Consider the following 23,695-nt stretch of genomic DNA (forward strand, 5'->3'; position numbering starts at 1 on the left):
CGCACACACATGTCACAACTTGGACAAAAACAGCACACCAACACACACACGAATATGGGACTGAGTCATGTCTGCCGCCTTCATTAGCCTGGTTGTCCCACGCAAGCTAATTGAGTTAGCATCACCACCACACACACACACACACACACACGCACACACGCACACACGCACACACACGCGCACTCAAGGCGTGTCCGTCAAGAGTGCATTCTGGGAAGTGTAATCCAATCAGCCTTCTCTTCCCTCTTGGCGCCACTCAAGTGAATGACAAGCAGTTAGCCTGCTGGCGCTAGCGGCTTTAGCTTCCTCTCACCAAAATAAATAAAATAAAATACAAGCTGGCAGCGGTTCAGATAACGGATGGACAGAATGATATATTTTTTTGAATCCATCGGCCAATTTAACGGTTATCGGAATTTTATTCTGACGATTATATGAATCGGCCTCCAAAGAAATCAATTTTAATTGGTCGGCCCTCATGAGAATTATTATCTGGTTCCAGAGAAGTTCATCAGGGACCAAAAAAGGCCTTGCTGGGACGGTAGGACTTTTAAGTGGTCCGGGAACTTTTGAGTCGACACATATTGGACTGGAACCATTAAGTTCCATGAACTCAAGACGGAGAATCTCAAGTGCCAGGAAGTTTCAGTTATTTGCATTACTTCCTATTGCGGCTTTCTTATTGGCTGCCTCCCAAGTTGTCGCCCTTTTAGCACCTGCCAAAAGCCTTGGCAGAGGTCTAAGCCCCCCCCCCCCCCCCCCCCAGGGCTGACTTTCTGTATGTCATGACTTTCTTGCCCGTCTTCCCGACTGCTGGGAATCGAACCGCCGGGCCATCCGATGCAAGCCGCGAGACAAATCCGCGGGTGGTCAAAGATCCCGTCAGTATGTCTCACTCTGCTGCTAAGTGACGGATTCGCAGGAGGGTGAAAGTGCAGCGTGATTGGTTAAAAATAGAAAGCGCTTGGCATTTGAGGATGCAACAGCGCGTCGGGTGGGAGTGGGCGGGGGGGGGGGGGTCTCCCGTAAGGATGTGCAACTTGCGTTTGTTCCTCAAATGTCTCCTCTCCTTCATGAATGAAAGGTCGCCGTGCACTTACCCGCAGCGCGAAGATCGGCACGAGAGTTGCCGGACAAATCCTCCAAAGTGGATTTTGTGGCATGTTTCTGTTGGGCTGTCAATCAAATCCATTTCGACCCGTTTCTACGTCCGATCGGGATCATGGCGAGGCCCATCTTCATCCTCATCCTCATCCTCATTGTCCTTCCTCCTCCTCTTCCTTCTTATCACTGATGGAGCTGCTCAGTACTCGCTGTCTCTCTCTCTCTCTCTCTACCTTCCTCTTTCTCCGTCCCTGCTTCCTTCCCTCACTCATCTCATCTCATCTCTCCCTCCTCTCTCCCTTTCTGTCACCCTCCTTTCCCTCTCTCTCTCCCTCCCTCTTTCCCGCTCCGCCTCTTTCACCCTTCTCCATCTTCCCCCTTGCCCTTTCCTTTCCTTTCTTGCTTTCTCGCTCCAAATTATTCTCTCCTCTCCCCCTACTTCCCTTCCTCTCATTTCAGTCCATTCTTTCCTTACTCTCTTCCCCTTTACCCTCACCTTCCATTCTTTCTCTCTCTCTCTCTCTCTCCAACCCTCCGTCCCTACCTGGCGCTCTCACCCTCTGCCTCACTCATTGTCACACACTTCTTCCTCCCGCTTTCTCACATTAAAAAAATAAATAAAAAACAAAATCAACCTCCACGTGTAGGTTTTAGTTTTCCGCTCGTGCCAGTTTCACATTTGCTTTTCACGGGTCTGCACCCCCTCGACACCTTCGATCTCCTGAAAATGTCTTGAAATAATGCATAAAATCTCTAGGTGGGGGGGGGGGAAAAATTCCATGGCACAAGTGCGTGTCAAATACACGTGTCAGACACTGAACTGGAATTCCCTGGAAATTGGAACTTGTTCAAGAAAACCAACGTAGCACAAAACAGAAATGGACTGCAAATAAATAAAGTCCTAAAAGTCAGACGCTGGGACATGTCTGCGCGGGATGAAGACTTGACATAGTCTTGCAAGTTATTCATGTTGCATAAAACATCGAAGAATTCAATATGAAGTCTTCTATGAAGGCTTCACGCCGCCCTCCTGATAGAAGGAATCCATCCATCCATGCAATAAAATGACTTATTTAGAACAAGAGCACTCAGCCGTGCACCGCGGACGTCTGCCAAGAAGGAAAAAAAGTGAAAAAAAACCAAAACAAAAGAAAAAAAAACTTGGATCCCCACCAAAATGTAATGGCTTGTCCCTTGAAGCCCTCCACCCTCGCGCCCTCTCTCGTACTGCACCACCGCGCACCTCCTCCCACCTTCCTCCTCTCTCAAAGTTGTTCCAGAAATTAGTAAAGTCATTTTGTGTCATCCTGATAATAAGTCAAACGCAAAAAGAACATGACAGAAAACTCCTTGGCGGAGAACCATCCATTTTATAAAGAGTGGCTTTAATTGCACGCATTCATTTCATCCTGTACGATGACAGAACACGAGACGTTGTTGGCCACTACGCACCTGTCACATGATTCAACAGATCACTCCTCTGGTCAGTGATGACTGATGACGGCCATCTTGCACTCATTGAATGGAAAGTGACACTCAAGCGCACAAGACAGCAGGTGAGGAAGCAAGTAAGAGAATAAAAGTAGAAAGGCTGCCTGCCACAAGCAAGTCGAGGGGCTACAGAAATGTCATATGGTTGCCATGCCGATACGGACCATGGAGACAATAAAAAAAATAAAAATACTATTTTCGATCATGCCGAGGGGAAAAAAATACCCCCACTCAATTCTGATTTTCCGACGTAACAAGCCATGAACAATGAAAGAGAAGAGCACACACGTAGAGCGCTGCAATCAGAATTAAAGCCTGGAACTAGCATCCCCACAGTTGCAGCAAAATAAATTATGAAAGCAAGGAAACAACAGCATTAAAGCCAAAAACTACCCTCACACTTTCAGCACAGCAATCCACACTGAAGTCAAGAATTCTCCACACACTTGCAGCGTAGCGATCGGCATTAAAGCCAAGAGCGACCCATCCCCTTTCCGAACAACAATCAGCATTAAAGCCAGGAACGTGCCACACATTTGCAGCATAGGAATCAGCAATAAAGCCTGGAAATAACTGCTTCAAAACCTGAAACTATCACCGCACGTACAGCAATACGGTTAGCATTAAAGTTTGCAACCGTCCACTCACCGCACAGCAATAAAAATTAAAGCCTCGAACTCTTTGCACATCGGCAGCGCAGTAATCGGCGTTTAAGCCGGCAATGACCCACCAACTTGCAGAAGAACAACCGGCATTCACGTCTGAAACGATCCACAGACTCGCAGTGCAACAATCGGCATTAAACCCAAGAGCAAACGTGCGCAAATCGCTGGCAGAAAATCAACCGAGCCACAGCGAAGTCGGGATGAAAGCAAAATCGGGTGGTGGGGGAAAATAATGGAGAGTGAGAGTCGTCCTACCAGGAGGAGATTGGCCCTGACTCTGAAGTATGATTTGAGCCAGTGGATCCTTGAAGGAGAACACTGAGGAGGATCGTCCGGCGACACGCTGATCAGGAGAAAAATTAATTAATTAATTGGCTGGATCCAGAGTATCACCTCGCTCATTTATCTCATAGCAGTTTTCCTCCACAGTTTCGACTATCACATCATTGCTTTGGTTTGAATTATATCAACAGATGGTATCGTTAGCTCTCAACGTACAGTAGCGATACCGTTGGAATGTACAGATTCGTCCCTCGGGGTACGTTGTGACGACGTTCGACTGCAATCGTTGTGTTATTGTTGACCAAATAATGCAATAGCATTTCGCATCGCTAGCTCATACCAGATGTCGGTCGTGGTCTTGTTATCGTCGCTGTCCCAGACGGGTTTGGATGGCAGGACGGAGGTGTCCCTCAAGTCGAGGTTGGTGTCCGGGGCGAGACTCTCCGCCTTGTCCTGCTCCCACGTGGGCGCTTGGGTGCCCTGGAGAAGGGGGTGCAGGCACCCCCCCGGCGGATGGCCCGACTCGAGTTCGGAGCTGAGCTGGGAGCTGCTCGGGCTGACGTTGTCCGAAGAGTCCAAGCGACTGCTCTGAGTCACACTATTGGAAAGCGGGGATCAGGTTGTTTAGTGTCATGCTGAATAACATGCTGTATATTCAGGTTTTTTTCGGAACAGAAATACTATTCAAAGAAATATCAATAAGGGCCAAATACAGGGAGCTAGGCTGGTTGGATGGGTAACTTCTATTGGAAGTTGGGGTGGGGAGGGAGGAGTCAGCTTTTATCCAAAATGTCAGACTTCTTGTGTCTCTTCAGGCATAGCTTCTTGAGACATTTTTGCCTGCCAACCAAACTTCAGGGTGCCAAATTAAAGTGGCTTCAATGGCTCAAAAAAAAGAAAAAAGTCTATTTCCTTTTTGATGCAAGCCGAGAAATGACAACATTTGCCCTAACGAGCAGACTGCCCGTTTCCTTTAATGAGACTTTTTTTTGTGGGTCTACTGCTGATGGACATGACAACCAAATTCCACGTTGCTTAATGAAACTGTTTCTGGTTGCTGAATGATCAGACATTTCAAAATCCCTTCATTTTGTTCAGTCAAACTGTCTCGGAAGCAGGAATTTTTTCTCCCCCCAAGCTGTGGAACAACTTTGTTTTTGAAAGACCCCTAAAAATGACCCCATTTAAACTAAAATGTTCACTTCAAATCACAATGCCAGACTTCCTGTGTCTTTTGAGCCATGGCTTATTGAGGCTTTGTTGTGGGTTTAACTCATGATCGACATCGCTCCCAAATTTCATTTTCCGATTTGAAAATGGTTTCAGGGGCTGAATTTCCAAAACATCCTCAATGCAGACTACGGTAGACTTGCTGACAACATGTGAATGTTGGGAGTAAAGCTTTAGAGGTGAAAGCCAGCAGACGTCTGCAAGGCTGGGCCGGGATGCCGACGGCTAACGAGGAAAGTGGCGGTGATTTACTTTGTCTTGGCTGCGCTCCAAACAGCCTCTCCCGCCCCTCCTTTTATTCCCGTCTGCACCGCCACGCAGTCGTGAATCTATCCCGCCCGCATTGATTCATAGAAGAAATTGGCCGTCACTGTGCGCAGCAATGTACACGTCGGGCGAATTACACACACCTCACAAATAAAAAGATCCTCGGCCTCTTCGTCTCTGTCAAGAAAGCTGTGACGCTCTCATGTAAGCGCTAACTGCTGTAGCTGGACACGAAATGCTGAGCACTTCCCTGGCAGAGGTTCTCATCTGCACTCCTCATTTGCAAAGGCTTTGAGCAGCTAGCCCCTTGAACAAAACTTGAACGTTAACCTTGAAATTGGCGTCAAACCTTTAATTCATGAAAGCTTAAATTGTCTTCAGTGTAAAATGAACCCCACTATGTCGTCGATTTCTCCGCTCTATCGTGGAATTTCAAGATATCGTCCCTAATAGGTTTTTAATGCAGGCCTTAAGCCTGTGAGTACTGTCGTTCGCTCTATTTGTACGTGGTGCTACTCCATGCGTGTTAAAGTAGCTGCTGTTTGATGATTTTTAATGAGCATACGATCATTTCAGATTATGTTGACGTTAAGATTGCGGACTTTCAGTGGAACAAGTTACGTGGTTTGGTTGAACATTTTGGTCTAAACAATATTTCATTATCTTTTGTTATTTCGTGTCAGTTTTCCAATACATTTCAACTGAGTGACAAAAAAACCCAGCTTGAAGCAAACAGGCTTTGCGTTTCTATAATAACAGAGCTTTTGGTACGGTTCCTTCTTTAAAGGCTAATTGCTTCAAAACTTTTAGTGTTGAATTTTTTGTCTTGCCAGAGGCCCAGTCTTTACTTAGTGACATGCTAATTTGTTTATGGCTGTGAAGTTGATGTAAAAAAAAAAAAAAACACTGACATCTAACCAAAGGATGGAGTAAGTCAGGAAGGGTAGAAAATGAAAAATAAAAGGAAAGGGACGCTAGCATTAGCATGATGAAAAGCACTAGCCTTGGAGCAGTTTTATTCATCAGGAGGTTCTTCGGCGGCTCGGTGTTCAGCGGTGTTGCAACGTCGCCATCTTCCTCACATGGAACCGCTCGTACCTGGGGTTCATCCGAACAGTCTGCCAAGGACACTGACTCGGAAGCGAATCTTGTCTGCGGTGACTCCGCAAGGCTGTCACAGCTTCCGGTTTTGGAAGTCCCACTAGGCCCTTCCGTGTCGCTCTCTGTGTCTCCCGAGCATTGGGAGAGTTTGTCCACTATGTCGGCGGGTTTCGGGCTTTGGGGCTGCGGTTGAGCAGTGATAACAACAGTAGACTTGGGAGAATCTGAAGTTCCGAAAATCGAACCAAGTTTCGCGCCAAACACCGATGATGGTTCTTCCTTTCCCGGTTGCTTCGCATCCTGGAAAATGCCCACTGAGAGACTTTTAAATCCAGAGAAGAGACCCCCGTCTGTCTGAGGGGGCTGAGAATGTTTCGCATCCACAGTTGGAGATGTCAAGAACAAGGATCCTATTGATGATGTTCCCTCAGTAGCAACGGACAAAAGGCTAAATTTAGGTGCAGAAAGGTTTGGCATTTCAAAGGTGGTTTTGGTGTCAGATGCAGGGTCTTGGGCTGCAGGAGGAGGAAGTGACATTGCTTTGTCAGAGACCTCAGAGTGTTCCTCATCCTCTAAATTTTTGGGTGATACTTCCATGTCTTGTTCAGGGATAGGACATTCCTTGCCATCTTTCTTATCTGCATGTTCTGCTTCCTCTACTGAACCCTTTTCAGGGATGGAGTCCTCTGTGATCTTCACAAGTTCTTCTCTCTTCTCCGATGTAGGCTGTGGTTCCTCAGATTTGGTCGCTTCCGGACCCTTGAACATACTGAGAATGTCTCCTGTAAGGGATTCGGGGGCAATGCTGCTTGGAAGGCTAAAAAATGAGCTTTTTTGTGGTGGTGGTTGTGTTTTTTGGTCTTGACGAGGAGCAGATGACTCGAAGAGAGAAGCCGGTGACCTTGAAAAGAATCCACCAACAGTTGCTTGTTTACTTGGTGTGCTAGGTCTGTTGGAGAACATAGACATGAAGCCCGAAAACGAAGTTGGCTCAGACGGTTTCGAAGGCCCTGGTGGTCTGGGCCCAGGCATTCTCGGTGCCCCCATCTGTGGCGGGCCTCCCAGTCTTGATGCTGCTATTCTTTGTCCTTGTGGGACAGGTGGTCTACCTGAGAGAGGTCTGGGTATGGGCTGTGGTGGAGGCAAATCAGGACCCAACGATGGAGACTTAATATGCACCGTGTCTGACGGCATAATTTCTGGGAGATTTCTTCCAGGACTTTTATCCTCAGCTGTTGTCAAAACCGCTGGAAGAGAACTATCAGGGGGTTGGTCTGGTACAGATGGCAGTTGTGCTGAAGATTCTGCCTGAATTGGTTCTGTTGCAGTCGCTGACATTTGTAAGGGTGGGAGCAAAGTCATTGGTTCTGTGGTGGGTTCCTCTGCTTTGACGACAGTTGCTTCCTCCACCAAGAAACCACCCTCATTGCCAGGAACGCCAGGCGATTCACTGGTTGGTTTTTCCGCATCGACTGTTTGTTCTTTCAGATTTGATTGCTCAATGTGGGGTTCTTCATCTTTACTGAGAATATTTGGCGTTCCTTCAGATTCATGTTCTCTTTTTAGCTCAGAAATCAGTATGTCTTCAATACCAGTTTGCAAATGCTTCACCCCACACATGTCAGGTCTGGCATCATCATTGCAAGTCATAGTTTCAGATTTGAGAAAATCGTCTTTCATGTCTGATAGTGAAGGGCTTTGGATTTCTGTTCCCATGTCACCAACTTCTTTGCTGCCATCTCTACTCATCTGGTCTGATTGTTTGCCCAAAACCACAACTTCTTTATCGTGTACCAGCTTTGGTGTATCTGACCCTAGATCAGAGTTATTTTCAGTGCACAGTGGAATTTTATCAGTTACATCTTCTTCTGTTGCTGGAACAGTATTGTCAAAAGTTTGTTTTGGGTAGTCCTGGTTTTCTTCACGTTCCTTTTCAGTTGAAATGTCATCCGGGTGTGAAGGGGGAGGCATAGGGTGCACATTACCTGTGGTCTCAGGGGGTTTTACATCTTGATTTGGGCTTGGCTCCGCCTCAAGACCCCTTTTCGTTTCTGTGGGTTTTAAATCATCACTTGGGCTAGGCTCCATGACGAGAGGCTCTTTCATTTCTTGGGGTTTTACGTCTTCATTTGGGCTAGGCTCTGTCGGGATAGCCTCTTTTTTTTCTGGAAATTTTAGATCTTGGCTTGTACTACTCGCCACCTTCCCAAGAACAATTGATTGTGGCTCTTTTTTGGACTCCTCCGCGAAAGACATTCCAAACATCCCAAAGCCAGTTTTGGCTTTGTTTCCATCAGAACTGCCTCCAAGAGAGAACACAGAAGAAACTTTGAAAGTACTCTCTGATTCAGGTGTCTGATTCTGCTGATTCTGGCCACCAAACATCGAGAACAGTCCTTTTCCAGGGGGCTCTGAAGCTCTGAGTCCTGTTGGTGCCGTTTGTCCTTCTGCAGGCATTCTTGGACCACTCTGAACGGGGTAAGTGGGGCCTCCAAATTTGGAGAACAGCCCCGTTCCTGGGCTTTCTTTATTCAAAGAACTTGGTAGAATGCCGCCGAATAAAGAAGATCCAGCACTAGCTGGAGGAGGACCTCTTGGACTTGGCCCCTGCTGGGGCACAGGTCCGCCAAACATGGAAAACAAGGTTTTTCCTGGAGGTTCTTTAGGTGGAGGACCTCTTGGTGGCACACTTCCAGCAGTTGGGCCTCTTGGCCCGGCTGGTGGATTACTATTGGAGGCACCAAACATTGAGAACAAAGCTTTTCCTTGTGATTCTTGTTCGGCTGAAGAAGGAGATGGTGATTTGGTTCCAGGAGACGCTGGTACGTTTGACCCTCCAAACATGGAAAGTAACGTTTTCCCTTGTGTTTCTTGTGGGGTTGAAGCAGGTGGTGGTCCTTTGGTTCCAAGGGATGATGGGATGTTTGACCCACCAAACATTGACAGTAAACCTTTTCCTCGTGGTTCTTGTGGCGTTGAAGAAGGCGCCGCTCCCTTTGTTCCAGTGGACACTGGGACATTTGACACACCAAACATTGAGAGGAGTCCTTTTCCTAGTGGCTCATGTGGGGTTGACTGAGGTAAAGGTTCTTTAATTTCAAGGGATGCTGGGGCAGTTGACCCACCAAACATGGAGGATAAACCTTTTCCTTGTGGTTCTTGTGAGGTTGAAGATGGTGATGGTCCTTTGGTTTCAGAAGATGCGACATTTGACCCACCAAACATTGAGAACAGACCTTTTCCTGGTTGCTCTTGTAGAGTTGCCTGGGGTAATAGTCCTTTGGTTTCGGGGGACACTGGGTCACTTGAGCCACCAAACTTTGAGAGTAAACCAGCACCAGCTGTATCTTTGGTAGCTGAAGCAGGGAGAATGCCTCCAAGTATTGACAGTCCAGCATTCTGTTCTGGGCTTAGAGGAGAGCTCCCAGACATGGAACACAAACCCTTTCCTTGTTGTTCATTGGGCGGTTGAACAAGCGAGCCTGCTGAACCATCTTCCTTGGGAACTTCTTTGACAGAACTGAATTCAGAAGCAGGAAAAGAGGTATCGTTTGCCGTCTTGTCATCAAGTTGTTGGATGTCTTCAGAGGGTTTTATGTCCGACATTGGTTCAGTCAGTTTATTGAGAGACTCGTCATCAGGTGATACAATTTCTGAAGTTGTTCTTTTGTCCTCAACAGGAGATTCTGCACTTTTTTCTGCTTCGTGGGCTGATGGTGTCGGGCTACTTGGTGGCTTATCTGGTTCTGGTTGTGCGATTGGTTTGTCAACAGGTGGTTTACAGACGGCATGGCTCTCTGCTTTGAGATCAGCTTCTGAAATGAAGGCTTCCGTGAAGGAAGGTTCCTTTTCTTGGCTCTGGTCACCTGCATTCATATAATTTATTGTCGTCTGAAGTAACCTGTCGGAAAAGCAAGGTGTGTTCTCTGTGCTAATGACATCTGTAACTCCATCAAACTTATCTTCATCAGAAGGTACAGAATCCTTCCGAAGCTCTGAGGGGGTTACAGCAGCTGCAGTGGTTCCTTCATCAGCGCAGACTTCTTTGGATTCTTTGGAATAGTCTTCAGTCGACTCTTCTTCGGGTGAACTTGCAGCTGAGACAAATATGTGGGGAAGTCTAACATATTGTATTGGCTCGCTGGGATCCATCTGTTTATCAACAGGTGACATGTCTGGAGCACTAATGCCAATGTAGATTGATCTGGGCAGGCTCATTTTATCCTGCAATTGGTCACATCCAGTGCTTTGATGAAGGGACTTTGTGTTGGGTTCTTCTGGCATGGCTTCAGATGATTCCTCAGACAATTTAAGCAAGGGTTCCAATGTAGTGTCTCTATTGAGGGTGACTTTGGAAGGTGTGGTGTTGCCTGGTTCGTATGATGAAGATTCTGATCTTGGCAAGCTTGATATTGAGGTGTTTTGGGCTAGCTGAACTGTGACGGTGGATAGTGATGTCAGGGATCCTTGAGTGGTCAAGCCTTTGGATGTGAAAATGTCAACTTTGCGATGTGATTCAGAAGTGAGTGATGGTCGAGGAGGCCAGTCTTTCTGCGGTGTTGCAGGCTCAGATGATAACCTACTAACTACCGACGACAGACTCGCATCAGGAGAACGTGCAACATGCCCACCATAAACATTCTGCGTGGTAATCTGAGACTTCTGGTCCACGAGCGTAGAGCCGGTTATAGTGGGGTGGGGTGTCACTTCTGCTGGTTTTTCACTGACAGGAAGCTGGGAACCTTGACCATTAAACAATGAAACCAATCCCTTGACACAAGAGGATTTTGACTGGGGTGAAGGCATTGCTTCCTGTCTTTGTAGTTCCGGTCTAATACCTTGTTCGCCTGTTTGGAGATCAGGTCTAAAACTTTTTTCCCTTGTTTGCTTTAAAGGCTCATTTTTTGAGGCCATTGGTTGTGAGATAAGTGCTGTTAATTCTGGTGCATCCTGAGTAGAACTGGTAGAAGTTGAAAATGCATTTGGTATATGACTTTGGTCCACACTGAAAGGGTATCGTCTCGAGTCAGGCTGTTTTGATAATTGGGGGGGTGTGATTGACCCCACAGGTAGAGTATCCACAGAGTTCAATGAACTATCGAGTGTTGGTTTTCCAGATTCTTGAATAACAACGGACACAGGGGACGATTGACAATTCAAAGGTTGAGAGGTCTTGATAGTTTCAGGAACATGTTTCTGGGGAACTGATGGCCTTTGATGACTTACTGTGACTCTTTGCAAGGTGCTTTCCTCCAAAGTAGCCACAGTCGGCTGCTTGTTGAGAATTTGGGGTTTCACAGGAACACTTGGTTCTTGTCTTTGCAACATTGTCACCATTGATAGTGGAGTAACTGAATCTACAGGTGTCCCGTAGCCTTCAAGACTGATTTGGGTTATGTTTGGATCTATTTGGTCAAGTTTCTTGGCTTCAAATCTTTCAACTGTCTTGGCCTGTTGATACATGCCGTCGAGCTTTGGTTGAATACTGGATTTTGGTGCAAAGTGAAGCTGTGTTCCTGAAAGGTCAGTCATACCTGGTTGAGTATTGTGATCATAAGGTGAGTGTTTAAAGATTTGTTGAGGGGTGTGAGCTGTTCTGTACTCCTGTTGCTGGTATTGGCAGCTTTGATACAAAGCAAGTGCAGAAAGATCGCTCACACTCTGACTATTTGTGGTCTTACTTTGAGGAGCCATAGTCAGGTCCACTAAACCTTGCGGTAGCTTCTTTTTGATTTGCCCACCAGTTTGTTCTATTTCTAAAGATTCTTTCCTTGGATTGAAGTTCATGAAATTTATGGGCAGTCCATCTTCTCGTTCGGTGTAAATACTGGAAATATGTGTTGTGTTTACGCTGTCTTTTGCAGAGAAGTCCACTAGTTTGTTTGCTTGCTGCACTTGCTTGTACATGGAGGACAAACGCTCATTGGTATGGCAGTTCGATATCTGCCTGTGGTGGGTCTCTGTTGTGTTGAGTCCAGTCAGAGAGACCCTTCTTTGTTGAGATTCGGCTGAAGGTATCTTATGGTATGTAGATTCTATTTCCACTATGAGTGGGAGGCCAACAGAGTCTTTCCTGGCCATTGCTCGTGTACTTGGCTTATTAATGAGGGAAACAGCTTCATGAAACCCGAATGAAGACTCCGCAGCTTTTATTGTTGTGTTCTTGGGCGGCTTGGGTGACATATCCAATGAACCTCCCCTGGCGGTAATTACGGAAGCGGATGTGTGGGGCACAGCTAATGATACGGCATCTGAATACTTTAACTGGGGTGGGAGGAAAACTGTGCTCTGCCGTTCCAGACACTGAATCCACTCAAAGGATTCTTGAGAGGGAAGGTCTTTTATAAGTGCAACGCCAACAGAATTGTTTCGTGCCCTTTGGCGGTTGATCGGATTTCCTTTGGTTAAGGGAATTCCTTTAGTCAGAAAGTCATCCGTTCTCATGTCGGGTACCAAAATTTTCATAGTTGGTTTCGAAGACATGTCAAGCACAGCCTTGATAGAATTGGCAGGTGCTGAGGCTTGGTCAGGGGATTGATCGAAAGAACGCCGGGGCTTTAAGAGGACCCTGTCGCGGGCTCTTTGAATATCCTTTCTTCTAGTCGATTGTTTTTGATGGTTTTCATGAGAATCAATAGCGAGAGGATCTCCCAAGACCTCTGGTACTTCTCTATATGATAGGTCAAGAGAGTCCTGATGAGTTGCACTTGGGTGTTTTCGTTCCAGACTGACAGGTTTTCTCTTTGTCAGTGCAAGTGCTTCAATGATCTGCTCTGGGTGTTTTGATAGACTTTTGTGTCCTTTTGGTGGGGGTTTTCCTGTATTAACAGACATGTCTTGTACGGCTTTGACAGAGTTTGCTGGGACAGTGGGTTGGTTTTCAAGAGACTGACTTGAAGCGGATGTAAAAGATGCTCTTCTGCTGTCAATGTGAGTCTGATGAGCCAAACAATCTGCAACTAAGGTTCCACATGGTTGCGTCTGAACCTTAAAAGCGTAATTCTGTTGCTGTTCCCCAATGTGGACTTGCTTTGGAATGGGGCTCATTTGAAAAGATGAGGCAGATGGTATTGATCCAGTCTGTGTGGAACATCCCACTTGATTTGTCTCTTTACTTTGCAACTTTGGCTGGGCTGAGGTCTTTGCAGACATATCTAGTACAGCTTTAAACAAGTTTGCCGGTGTGGTAATCTCCTGGTTTTCACGAGATGGGTGGTTAGTGGATGTAAAGGTTGTTCTGTTATCCACACAAGACTGCTGTGATGACCAGTCGCTAATTAAGGATATGTGTGGTTGCAAATGCGCATTTAAAGCATAATTTGGTTGCTGTTCTTCAATGTAGACTTGCATCGGAATCTGACTCATCTGAGGAGAAGCTGCTACGGACTGTATTGAGTTCGGCTTTGCTATCAGGGTGACACAGTCCCCTTGATTTGACTCTTTCCTGGGAGATGATGTAATGTAATTATGTGCATCCGCAGGGATAGCGGTACTTTTGGACTTAGAGAGACTTCGGTCATCCATCTGATGACTGGATGATCGCCCTCCACGTGTACAATGTAAATCAGCTGGTGCGGAGGAGGTCTGCGGGGGTCCTGAAATAGTTGCAGTTTCTGCAAAATGCCACTCCACCTCTTTTTCCTCTTCCTCCCTCTGTTTGGTAAGATTGACAGCCACCTTGTCAGTCAAGACCACATCTTCCTCTGATTCCTTGGATCGTTTCGATTTGTGTTTGGAAAAGTCAACCACCTCCATTTTTTGCTTCAATGCTTTCATTTGGAGATGTTTTTCAGTTGAAGGCTTATTGTTTTTGCTTGCGGTGGAAAAGTCCAAAACTTTCTCACCCGACCGAGGGCCAGTCGATGAGCCGATGTAACGGTTTCTGTTGTAAAGTTTGGATTCAGCATTTGTGCAGGGATTCAGAATGTGTAACTGCGGTGCTCCTTTGCAGGAACCTTTCAGAATGGGAGCTGGAGCATCTGCGGAGGGGATTTTGCTGACATTGCCAGGGCCAGAGACCGCAGTCTTTGTTGATTGCGGTGATAATCTGGATTTGTCTGCCTGAGAGTGCTGCCTTGCTAGTCGAGGTCTCAGAGAAGAAGACACGGTGGTCGAACTAACTGAAGCTGTTGGTGACAAAGGAGCTGAAGGGGGGAGTTTCCTTTGCATCGGTTCAGGTATCTTTGATGCTGATGAAGTCTGGGGAAGGGTCCTGGTGACATTTGAGGAGAGCTTGCTAGATGACGGAGTTGTGGTGGGCCGAAGTGGATGAGACTGATTCAGATCACCATTTGACTTGGAAAGGTTTCCTCTTGAAATGACAGATCTGTTTTTTTGTTGAGATTGGTCCACAGGTACATCATCCACGTGTCCAATCTTAATTTCAGGGATTTGGTGATGTTTCTTGGGTGTTGTTGGCAGGAAGGACCTCAGGGAAGGTGGATCTGGGGATGTAGGCACATCTTTCACAGCTTGATTCATCCAGTATGGTCGCCCGTGAGCCGCTTTAAAAGAGTTGAGTGTCAGATCGGCGGCTTCCAATGGAGGGTTGCAGTGGCTGTCAAGGTTCTCTGCCGCGCCCACCGTGACCTTTTTGAGTTTATACAACGTGAAGTCCACGGGGGATTCTAATTGTGAACACAGGGACTCCTGAAACATCTGAGAGAAACTTTCCAAGTTCATGTTCATGATTTTCTCGCCTTTACATAGGGCTGAGGTGAGATCCTGCGGAGCATACGGGAGCCCCAATTTGGTGTTCAGTTGCTCTGGAAACCAAGGAGCTTTTTCCTCCGTGCAGAGCGGGATTTTAAATCCACACAAGGTTACTTTTTCCTGTTCTTTCTGGGTCAGAATGTCTGCAATGTTTTCTGTAATGTTACTGAGTGTCTGTAGGTCGTCTGGCGCGGCGCAAGCATAAAGGTGTCGACCAGCTCTGTCGGTTAAAAGAGAAAAAATGAATTCTCCATTGGTGTACACGTAATATCCGCAGTCCCCAGCTTCTGCTGGCCACCAGAGCCCTTGTTCCAGTAGTGACAGCCACTGTTGGTACCATTCCGAGTCCCCAAAAAGCATTTCGTCATCTCTGAGCCCCAAGCTCACGGCTGATCTGCTTAAATCCATGGCGCCACGAGTTAGATCCACCGGACCTTTTTTGGTGGCCAGTTGTTTTAAAAAGTCTGTAGCTGACTTCAAACTAAAGTCGGCGACTGTCACATCTTTTAATGTTGCTGCCTTCTCCGCTACATAGTTGAACTCTGTGAGGGACTGACATCGGTTTAGTCTGTTTTTTGACTTTTCACTAGACAGATTTAGACCCCCACCCTGTGTAATCCAGGGTTGGCGCTGCCTGACAAATTCGTCCAAGTGGTCACAGCTGGTCCACGGCATCTTTTCCCTGCAGCTCATGTCGAACAAAACTAGGTCTTCATCCGGTTCCAGGAAGCGGTTTCTGCTCTCAAAAGGTTGGGCAACAGGATCCTTCCATGGATGTGACAGTACATTAAACTGACTAATATCCATTTCTTGAGGACTAAGCCATGGGTGGCTGTCACACTGGGGCGCTCTGCCTGCAGCTGTCAAAGGTGCTTGGCATTCCCGGTAGCCTTCATGAGAGGCATGAGAGGCAAGAGCCTCGGCGAGTGCATAGTCATTGAGCTGCTGCCACAGGAGCGCCTCAATGAGACACTGGTGCTCGTAGAGCTCAGGTGGAATTACGCCATGCTCTGTGAAGTTATACAAAAGATCCTTGTAGCCATACTCTCCTGCTGTCCCGTACAAGAGACGCTGAATTTCCTCAAGGTATCGCTGGGTGGGGGTCACCGTGGGAACCTGCGGCGGCAGTTCTTCTGAGGGGTTGAGACCCACTGAAACGGTAACAGAAGAAGATGTGACTGTTACTGTGCTTAAAGGTGTATCCTCCTTAGTCTTGGGCAACAAACGGTTAAGAAGGACTTTTTCTTGTTCCTTTTCATGGGCAGAAACACTCTTTTCATTGGGGCCGGTTTTAAAAATGCTTGACAACAGACCAGAGGACGTGCTAATCGTATTGGGTGGTTTTGATTCACCCTTTATGAGGATGGAGGTTTTTGAGGAGGACTCCTCTGAGGCACTGAACAGACCTAGGAGGAAGCCCTTTTGATCTTTCGAGTCCTCTCCCACCACATCAGGTGCGGAATGTATTTCCACTGGTTTTGTTCTCTGAATTTGAGGATGTCCTTGTCCCCCGCGCAGTGGCTGCTGCTGCTGCTGCTGAATCGTTTTACGGTTTGCCTGGTCAGACGCAGGTGGTGTTTGCTCCACATTAGCTGAAATTTTGTTGAGCAGGCCAGAAAATATGCCACTCGATTCAGATTTGGTTGTACGTTGGCTGGGTTGACTGCCCTCAGTTTTGGGTGCATGATGTTCCTGAGCTGCATTCTCACCAGATGCAAGCTTCAGAAAGCCGGAGAGTAAGCCTCCACTTTGATTGGGTTGTTCTGATGGGGCAGGTTGAACATTTTTACTCAACGGTTGCTGCTGCGGAGACGCAGTTTGACTTAACAGCCCAGACAGGAATCCTCCCTGGTTACCAGCTGGACCTGTATTTTGCTGAGATCCAGCAGTGTTTGATTTAGCGCCCGGTTGAAGCACCCCCTGCGGGGTCGGTTGTTGTGGTGTGTTTTCGGTGGTAAATTTACTGAACAGCCCTGACAACACACCACCTTGTTGCGGCTCTGCCACAGGGGCTGCAGATTGTTGGGGTATCTGTCTTTGCCTTCGTAGTGGTTGTCTGTTTGAAGGACTCACAGGTGGTTGCTGCTCCTGCTGAATTTGAGTAGAAGGACTTGATGAAAAGAGTCCGGACAAGAAACCTTGTTGATTAGAAGGTTGCTGGGTTGTTTTAGGACAAGTTGTTTGTGTTTTTTGCTGAGTTTGTTGACTACCCGACGGAGCGGCAGTCGGCAGAGTTCCCACATCTGCAATTTTGTTCAAAAATCCAGTGAGCATCCCTGCGGGACTGCCTGGGGGCTGCTGTGGGGGAAGTTGGTTTTGCCTGTGTAAGTTCGGTCTGACGCCTGGTTGGTGAGACGGTAGCCGTCCCAGTGTGCCACTTTGCTGCTGATTCTGTGAATTTTCAGGGGCCGGGTCTTGGCTCCCAAGTCCAAAAAGGCCAGAGAGTAAGCTTCCTTGTTGAGGGGTTGCTGGCTGTGGTTGAGATGATGCAGTGGGAGGTTCTACAGTCTTTTTAAAAAGCCCAGACAACAAATTTGCTGACTGTGCAGCCTGGGTTGGTGAGGTTCCTTTCAGTGGCTGTAGTGTTGCCGCTGTGGATTTTGCTGGTGGTTTTTGTTGATGATCTGAGGCAACTTCTATTTGCTGGTCCAGCTTGTCAGGGGTAGAACTTTCCAATGAACCTATTTTGATTTCTCCTGATGAACCCAGAGACTCAGGTGTCCCTTGAGAAAAGTCTTCATCGTTTTTATTCATTTTAGTTATTTCATTTGCCACATCTGTTTTCACTTCCTGACTAGGCTGAGTAACAGAAGAATCTGTGGGTCTTTTTAAGAGGCCAGACAACAGTCCACCAATTGGGGGTTGCGCACCTGCAGCTTGTCCTTGACCAAGTACTTGGCTAGACTGGCTTTGTGGCTCTCTTGCCGGTGGCTGATTTGTCGGGGCCGACATGTTATCAGAGGCAAATTTTAAGAATCCAGATAAGAGTCCTGCCGATGGTTGAGACACAGGGTTCTGCGTCTGAGGTGAAGGTGAAGACGATGAGGAAAATATCCCTGAAAAGAGTCCACCCTGTTGAGGCTGACTTTCCCCTCCTCGGGTCTGTTTAGACTCCTCCGTAGGGCCGAGTTTCAACAACCCAGACAAAAACCCTTGAGGCTGTGGAGTTTCTGGTCGTGATTCTAGATGATCCTTAGTTTGGAGATCAGTCTGACTCTGGCGATTGTTGTCCAACAATGTTTCTATCCTACTAGCAGAATCCTCTGATTGCTCAGTGTGTGGTTCCGTTAGGCCGCTAGGTTTGGTGAGTGTCACACTGGGAGTCACCGGAGATTTTGCAGGTTCCTTTGCCGGTTCACTTTGAGTGACTTTGAACAGATTTGAAAACCAGCCTGTTTCAGTGTTTCCTTTTGGGGCGCTTTCAAGCAGTGCCGCGCGGATCGGTGAGGGAGTTCTCGCGGGTCTAGGGGATGGACTCTTTGGCTGCACACTGGTGTCCTCCCCGGTGGCAAATTTAAGAAACCCAGAGAGAACCCCTCCTTCGGGTTTTGCTTGGCTTGTGATGGGAGGATCTTCTGCGGAGAAGAACGGGATCTTGAGTTTGCCGCTTAAAAAAGATTCCTCTGCTGGTTTGGGGTTTGTTGTGGAGCTATCAGAAGGATTAGTGGATATCAAATTGGAGAGAGATTTCCTAAAAGGACTGAACAAGCCTGTTTCTTCTGGGGCGGGTTCAGGTTTTGGCTCTGATAACATCGGAGTTGTTTGCACAATATCCGCTAACTCACCAGATGATTCTGTCTCTGGAAGAAGCTCTACTGATCCACTTCCTGTGTCTGGAAAGAGCTCAATGGATCCACTCCCAGAATTAGATCTTGGTTGTGCTTCTGAACCATTGTTAGGACTTGGGACTGGGGTTGCACGGTCATTGCCGGCAGCTGATGTACTTTGTTGTTCTAATGCTTGAGGAGAAGACTCTCTGGATGGTGATGGTTCTCTTGATGGTGGTGTGCTGGAAAACAGCCTCATTGGACTAAGTCTCCCTAGCACAGATTCTAAACCAGAAGTGGTCTGATTAATACTTTGAGCCTCTGTACTTGTAGAGGTCTGGCTAGCTTCAGCTTGCTGAGAGGAGTCTGATGATTGGAAAGGGATGAGAGACTGCAGGGAAAACTTCTTCTCGGTGGTGGGCTCCTGGGAAGCGGGGGGAACGATGGCCACAGGCGGGGACGTACCGCCGCTTTTGGGGATGAAAGAAAGCAGCTTGGAGATGCCAGACTCAGCCTGGGGGAAGACCTTGGAGGACAGTGGGTCTGCAGGCAACGCCCCGGAGGTTTCCGTGGCTTCGGGGCTACTTTTTGGAATCATGGATAGCAATTTGAAGAGACCACCTTCAGCAGCGGGAGCCTTGGGAAGCTGTGAAGCCTCTGCTTCAGTTGTGGTTTTGGCTTCAGTTGTGGTTTTGGATCCTGTAATTGTATTGAACAATGACGTCACGACATTTTTAACGCCTGCAACGTTCTCGGCTTCGACATCCTCGGCTTTGACGTCTTTGCTTTTACTTTCCTCGGGTGGCACAACTGGCAGTGACGGAAGTTTTCGCCTCACCGGTTTCTGCTGTGATTCATAGCTGATGAGCTCCTCCTCTTTCACGGCCAAGTACTGCGAAACTGAGTCAACCAAGCATTTGAGCTCATCCATCGGGTCAATGTAGTCCTCACACAACTCATCCTCGGGCAACATGCTCGGGTCTGGTCCCATTGTGAACCCTCCAAAGTGGGGCGCATACCCGCTTGGATATTGGTACGAGTCATACTCGTATGTGACATCCGTCTCGCTGAGCATCAGGTCTTCAAGTTCCTCATCTGATCCGAAGGAGTACTGCATTTCGTCAGAACCCACAGATCCAAATTCACTCCTGATCCTGGCCACTTCTAGGGATGCCTCCTCCTCACGGAACGCTGCATAGCTGTCCTCCAATGCAGTCTTGGCCCACAACCTGGTCTTAAAGAGCAGACCTTCCCGGTCCACATGCTGGTGGTGGCGTTTGATGGACGGGATGATGTCGATCTCGGGAGGTGACAACTCGTCTTCAAAGCTGCCGGCTTCCCGGTAAACCAACCGGACGTCTCCAGTGTCTAAACTTGGTGGTCGGCGGTGCACCTCGCGGTCTTCGGGCGAGAGCGTATTGCACTCCACTGTCTGGTAGAATCTGCTGCCTCTGGACTCATGCGCTGCTGGTGTATCTGTGAGGCGATAGATGATGCTCTCGTCCTCGTCCTCCCACATCTTCTGCTCCTGGTCCAAATAGTCATCCAGAACTCCTGAGTCGGGCACTTTATACTGGCCCTCCCAGTCCTCTACGCCCATGCCTGAGTCCACCGGGACTATTCTTACACTGCGCCTGCTGCTTGACCGCCTGGGCGGGAATCCAAAGGGAAAGAGTGAGTGTGACAGCAAAGAAAGATGACGCAAAGAAAAGAAAGTGTTTAGCATGGAAGACAGAAAAGAAGAAAGCAGCAAAGGAAGACCAAAAATAAATAAAATCACGGTACTTCATGTTTGTTTACCTGGAACCCCGTAGGTTTGGGTAGTCCATCTCAAAGCTGTGCACAGAGTCCGAGTCTCGCAAGACCTGCTGGCGCTGGACCCGGCCCGGGATAGGGTACTGGTGGGCCGACGAGTTGATCTGCGAGGCATTGTGGTAGCGCGGCGGCAGTGCTTGGACGCCCGCTTCACTGTCATGGTCATCCATCACGCTGTCGTGGTCGTCGAAAGCTGTGTTAAAGACAACAACAAGCTACACAACACCTTTGGGAAAAGGTCACGTTTGCCGAGTTGCTTTCTTCATTTAAAAAAAAAATCATTTTTTTTCTTTTCTGATCAAATTTGCATGAACTACTAAACCATCTGAACAAGTGTTAGTGATCTTGCAGACTACTGAGAAACGTGGATGAAAAGCGTGTTTAGAGAAATGCTTCTCTCTGCTGGTGAAAATGTGTATTGCAACTCCAAAACTTGCATTGTACCCATGTGAAAACCCAAATCCTTGTTTAAAGCCATAACACCAGAAAACCACATTTGGAAGCTATTAAACACCCAAATTGAAGCTTGAAACCCTAATTTCAAACCTTTATTTGAAACCCTAACCTTGGCTTCAAAACCTAGTTTGAGACTCATACTTCAAAACTCAATCCTGACAAAGTTTGAAGCCCTAATTTGAAACCCTAATCCAGATTGGAAAGTTTCGTTCGCAACCCTAACCAAAACTTTAAAAATATACCGCTTGTTTGAAATCATTCACTGTCTTGAGAGGCTCATTTGAAAGCATCAGGCTAGCTTGCAATCCTGCCCCTTGTTGAGAACAAGAACACTGACTTGAAAGCCGATTTTAACATGTAGGTACATACTTTGCTGGTCAGTCCATCCAAAATAAGTCCAGTTGCCTGGGGGGCCAGCAAGCAGGAAAACCACAAGAACAACAAGAAAAGTCACTCCGCAAAATAAAGACCACTGATGAAGATGAAGATGATGACTGAGCAGATATGATGTTGACAGTGAGGCTTTTTTGCAACACTCCCTCCAAAAGGAGGAGCAAGAGAAGAAGAAGGGACACAGGACATTTATTCTGTGAATTCATTCAATGGAGACATTCTGTTTTACATGAGTGTGACAGTTACGACTCAAATTTGAAACCCAAACCCAGAAAAGACACACTTATTTGAAGAATGTTTCACTCATGTTGGAAACTCAAAATTAACCTGCCTTGAAACTGTCCTTTGAAGCCCCCAACTCTGTTTTCAAGCCCTCGTTTCAAACCATAATTTGAAACCACCATTTAAAACTGTAACATGTCTGAAAGCCTCACCCATATTGGAAACCATGAGACTAGCGCGTGAAGCCCTAGTTTTAATCCACAACCCTGTTTTGAAACGCTAACTTCAAACCCTAACCCTTACGCAACACACTACACCAAATTTAAAATGCAAAATTGAAAACCGAACCAGGCTTCAAACCGTAATCTGAAACCCTAAGTGGTCATAAAAGTTTGACGATTGTTAACTGTGCTTAACTTTTTTGTACGCTTGTAAGAAGATGGTGAGAAGCAAAACGGTGATGTCTTAAAAAAGTGATGAAAAGTGATGAAATAAAACAATCGTCAGGCACCAACATAAACAGGGAAACAATGCAGACGTTCACTGATAAATAAATTGACACTCAACACAAGAAGGAACTGCACTGGAGCTCAGGCAGCGGAGTACTTAATGAAGTGGCCGGTGAGTGCGGATTAATTATTACGAATTAAGGATGTTGGACGTTTGCTACTCACAGCACGGCGAAGGCGCGGAAGCCATCCGTCCCCTGTCAATGGGGTTGTCAGGAGGCGGATACTGAGGCAAAATTTTAAAAAAAGGCACGTTTCATATTCATGGCACATGTCATGAGCCGTGTTGGCCTGTAGGTGTCAGCAGAATGCAGCAAAGGAAAAAGAAGCGAACTCACGTCCTGCTCGTCCATGTTCATGTTGTTAATGCGATCCAGTTTGCTGGTCCAATATTGGGCTTCGTCCTCTGGAATGTCTGCGAAACAACACAACCATCAAAAAAAAAACAACTAAACAAATAAATGAATTCCATGACCAAATACGGTATAGAAATACGATGAAACAAACCTGTATTGAAACTTAAATTTAAACCCCCCAACAATGTCTTAAATTCCTAATCTCTTGGTGTGAAACCCTTTCCCAGGATCAAAATCTTCATTTTGCAACTCTAACTCTTGCTTTAAACCTTAATTTGAAACCCCAACTTTGGTTGGGGTTTCAAATTCCAAATCCAGACTTGGAAGACTAAATCAAAACCGGAACCCAGGATTCAAACTCTACTTTGAAACCTTAAACCAGGTTTAAAAGCCTAACTCAGATTTATAACCCTACTTTAAATCCTAATTTATCCTCACTTTAGATGATAAGACGTTTTTGCAGGTCATCGCGCGATTTATTTTGACGGTTGACGGTTGAAATGGATTTTTCCAGTTGCCGACGCCTCTGTTAGGGCAACTGACCGAAAGGCATCTCGAAGCGTGCGTCCAGCAGCACTCGGTGTGGAGTTGGTTTGGCGGTGCCGAAGATCTCGTCTGCCCTCATCAGAACCTCTGAGTCCAGACAAGTCCACTCGCCAGGACCCTCCTGGAACACACGCAAGACATTGGAAGGCCCTGTGTGTGTGTGTGTGTGTGTGTGTGTGTGTGTGTGTGTGTGTGTGTGTGTGTGTGTGTGTGTGTGTTACCTCATTGGACTGGTGAATGGCATCAAGCGGTAGGAGCGCCGTGCCTATCAACGTGTCCCAAATCAAACCCTTGTTCCACAATTCTGCCACCAGGGGGGAATTCTGATGACGGATCTCACTACACGACAAACACAAAAATGAATACGGCGCTACCTGGAAGCAGTGGCGGTTCGGGGGGGGGGGGGGGGGGCAACGGGGGCCAGTGCCCCGTAGCACCGATTCTGGCCCCCCCTGTGGCCCCCCCTCCGAGCGCAGATTACGCAGTCGTGCCGAGTCGCCGACGCGAAAGGTGGAACCAAAGTGCGTGATTTAACATTCTAGTCGGACCCTTTAGTGCGCTGCGCCATTTAAAAATGAGCGGGAAAATGAGAAGCAGTCCGCAGAGAAGGAAATTACCACGACACGAGTGCTATTTGCGTGTGTGCGTGTGTGCGCGTGCGTGTGTGTGAGCGCGTGTGTGTGTGTGTGCGTGTGTGTGTGCGCGTGTTTGCGTGCGTGTGTGTGTGTGTAACTTTTTTAGTCTCCCTTTTTATTTTAATTTTTATTTAACAGGATCAA

General features: G+C 47.2%; 1 protein-coding gene across 3 annotated transcripts in view; it reads right to left on the reverse strand.

The window, feature by feature from the left end:
• LOC147204582 (uncharacterized) overlaps positions 1 to 23,695 on the reverse strand; it is a 57,781-nt gene that overhangs the window by 27,738 nt on the left and 6,348 nt on the right. For 2 of the 3 annotated variants that reach the window (XM_086112286.1, XM_086112284.1), the window contains exons 4-11: positions 23,138 to 23,255; positions 22,914 to 23,037; positions 22,353 to 22,429; positions 22,180 to 22,240; positions 20,420 to 20,627; positions 6,043 to 20,268; positions 3,883 to 4,140; positions 3,516 to 3,603 (exon numbers count right to left, since the gene is read on the reverse strand). In XM_086112286.1, coding sequence (XP_085968412.1) covers positions 3,516 to 3,603; positions 3,883 to 4,140; positions 6,043 to 20,268; positions 20,420 to 20,627; positions 22,180 to 22,240; positions 22,353 to 22,429; positions 22,914 to 23,037; positions 23,138 to 23,255 — 15,160 coding nt within the window. Of the gene's footprint in view, positions 1 to 1,100; positions 3,604 to 3,882; positions 4,141 to 6,042; positions 20,269 to 20,419; positions 20,628 to 22,179; positions 22,241 to 22,352; positions 22,430 to 22,913; positions 23,038 to 23,137; positions 23,256 to 23,695 lie in introns of all 3 variants that reach the window. The other variant, XR_015101016.1, reaches the window with a different exon arrangement.

Source organism: Hippocampus guttulatus, chromosome 5 (genome assembly GCF_054856545.1).
Source record: "Hippocampus guttulatus isolate MCC_2025c chromosome 5, RoL_Hgut_1.0, whole genome shotgun sequence".
Classification (NCBI taxonomy): Eukaryota; Metazoa; Chordata; class Actinopteri; order Syngnathiformes; family Syngnathidae; genus Hippocampus; species Hippocampus guttulatus.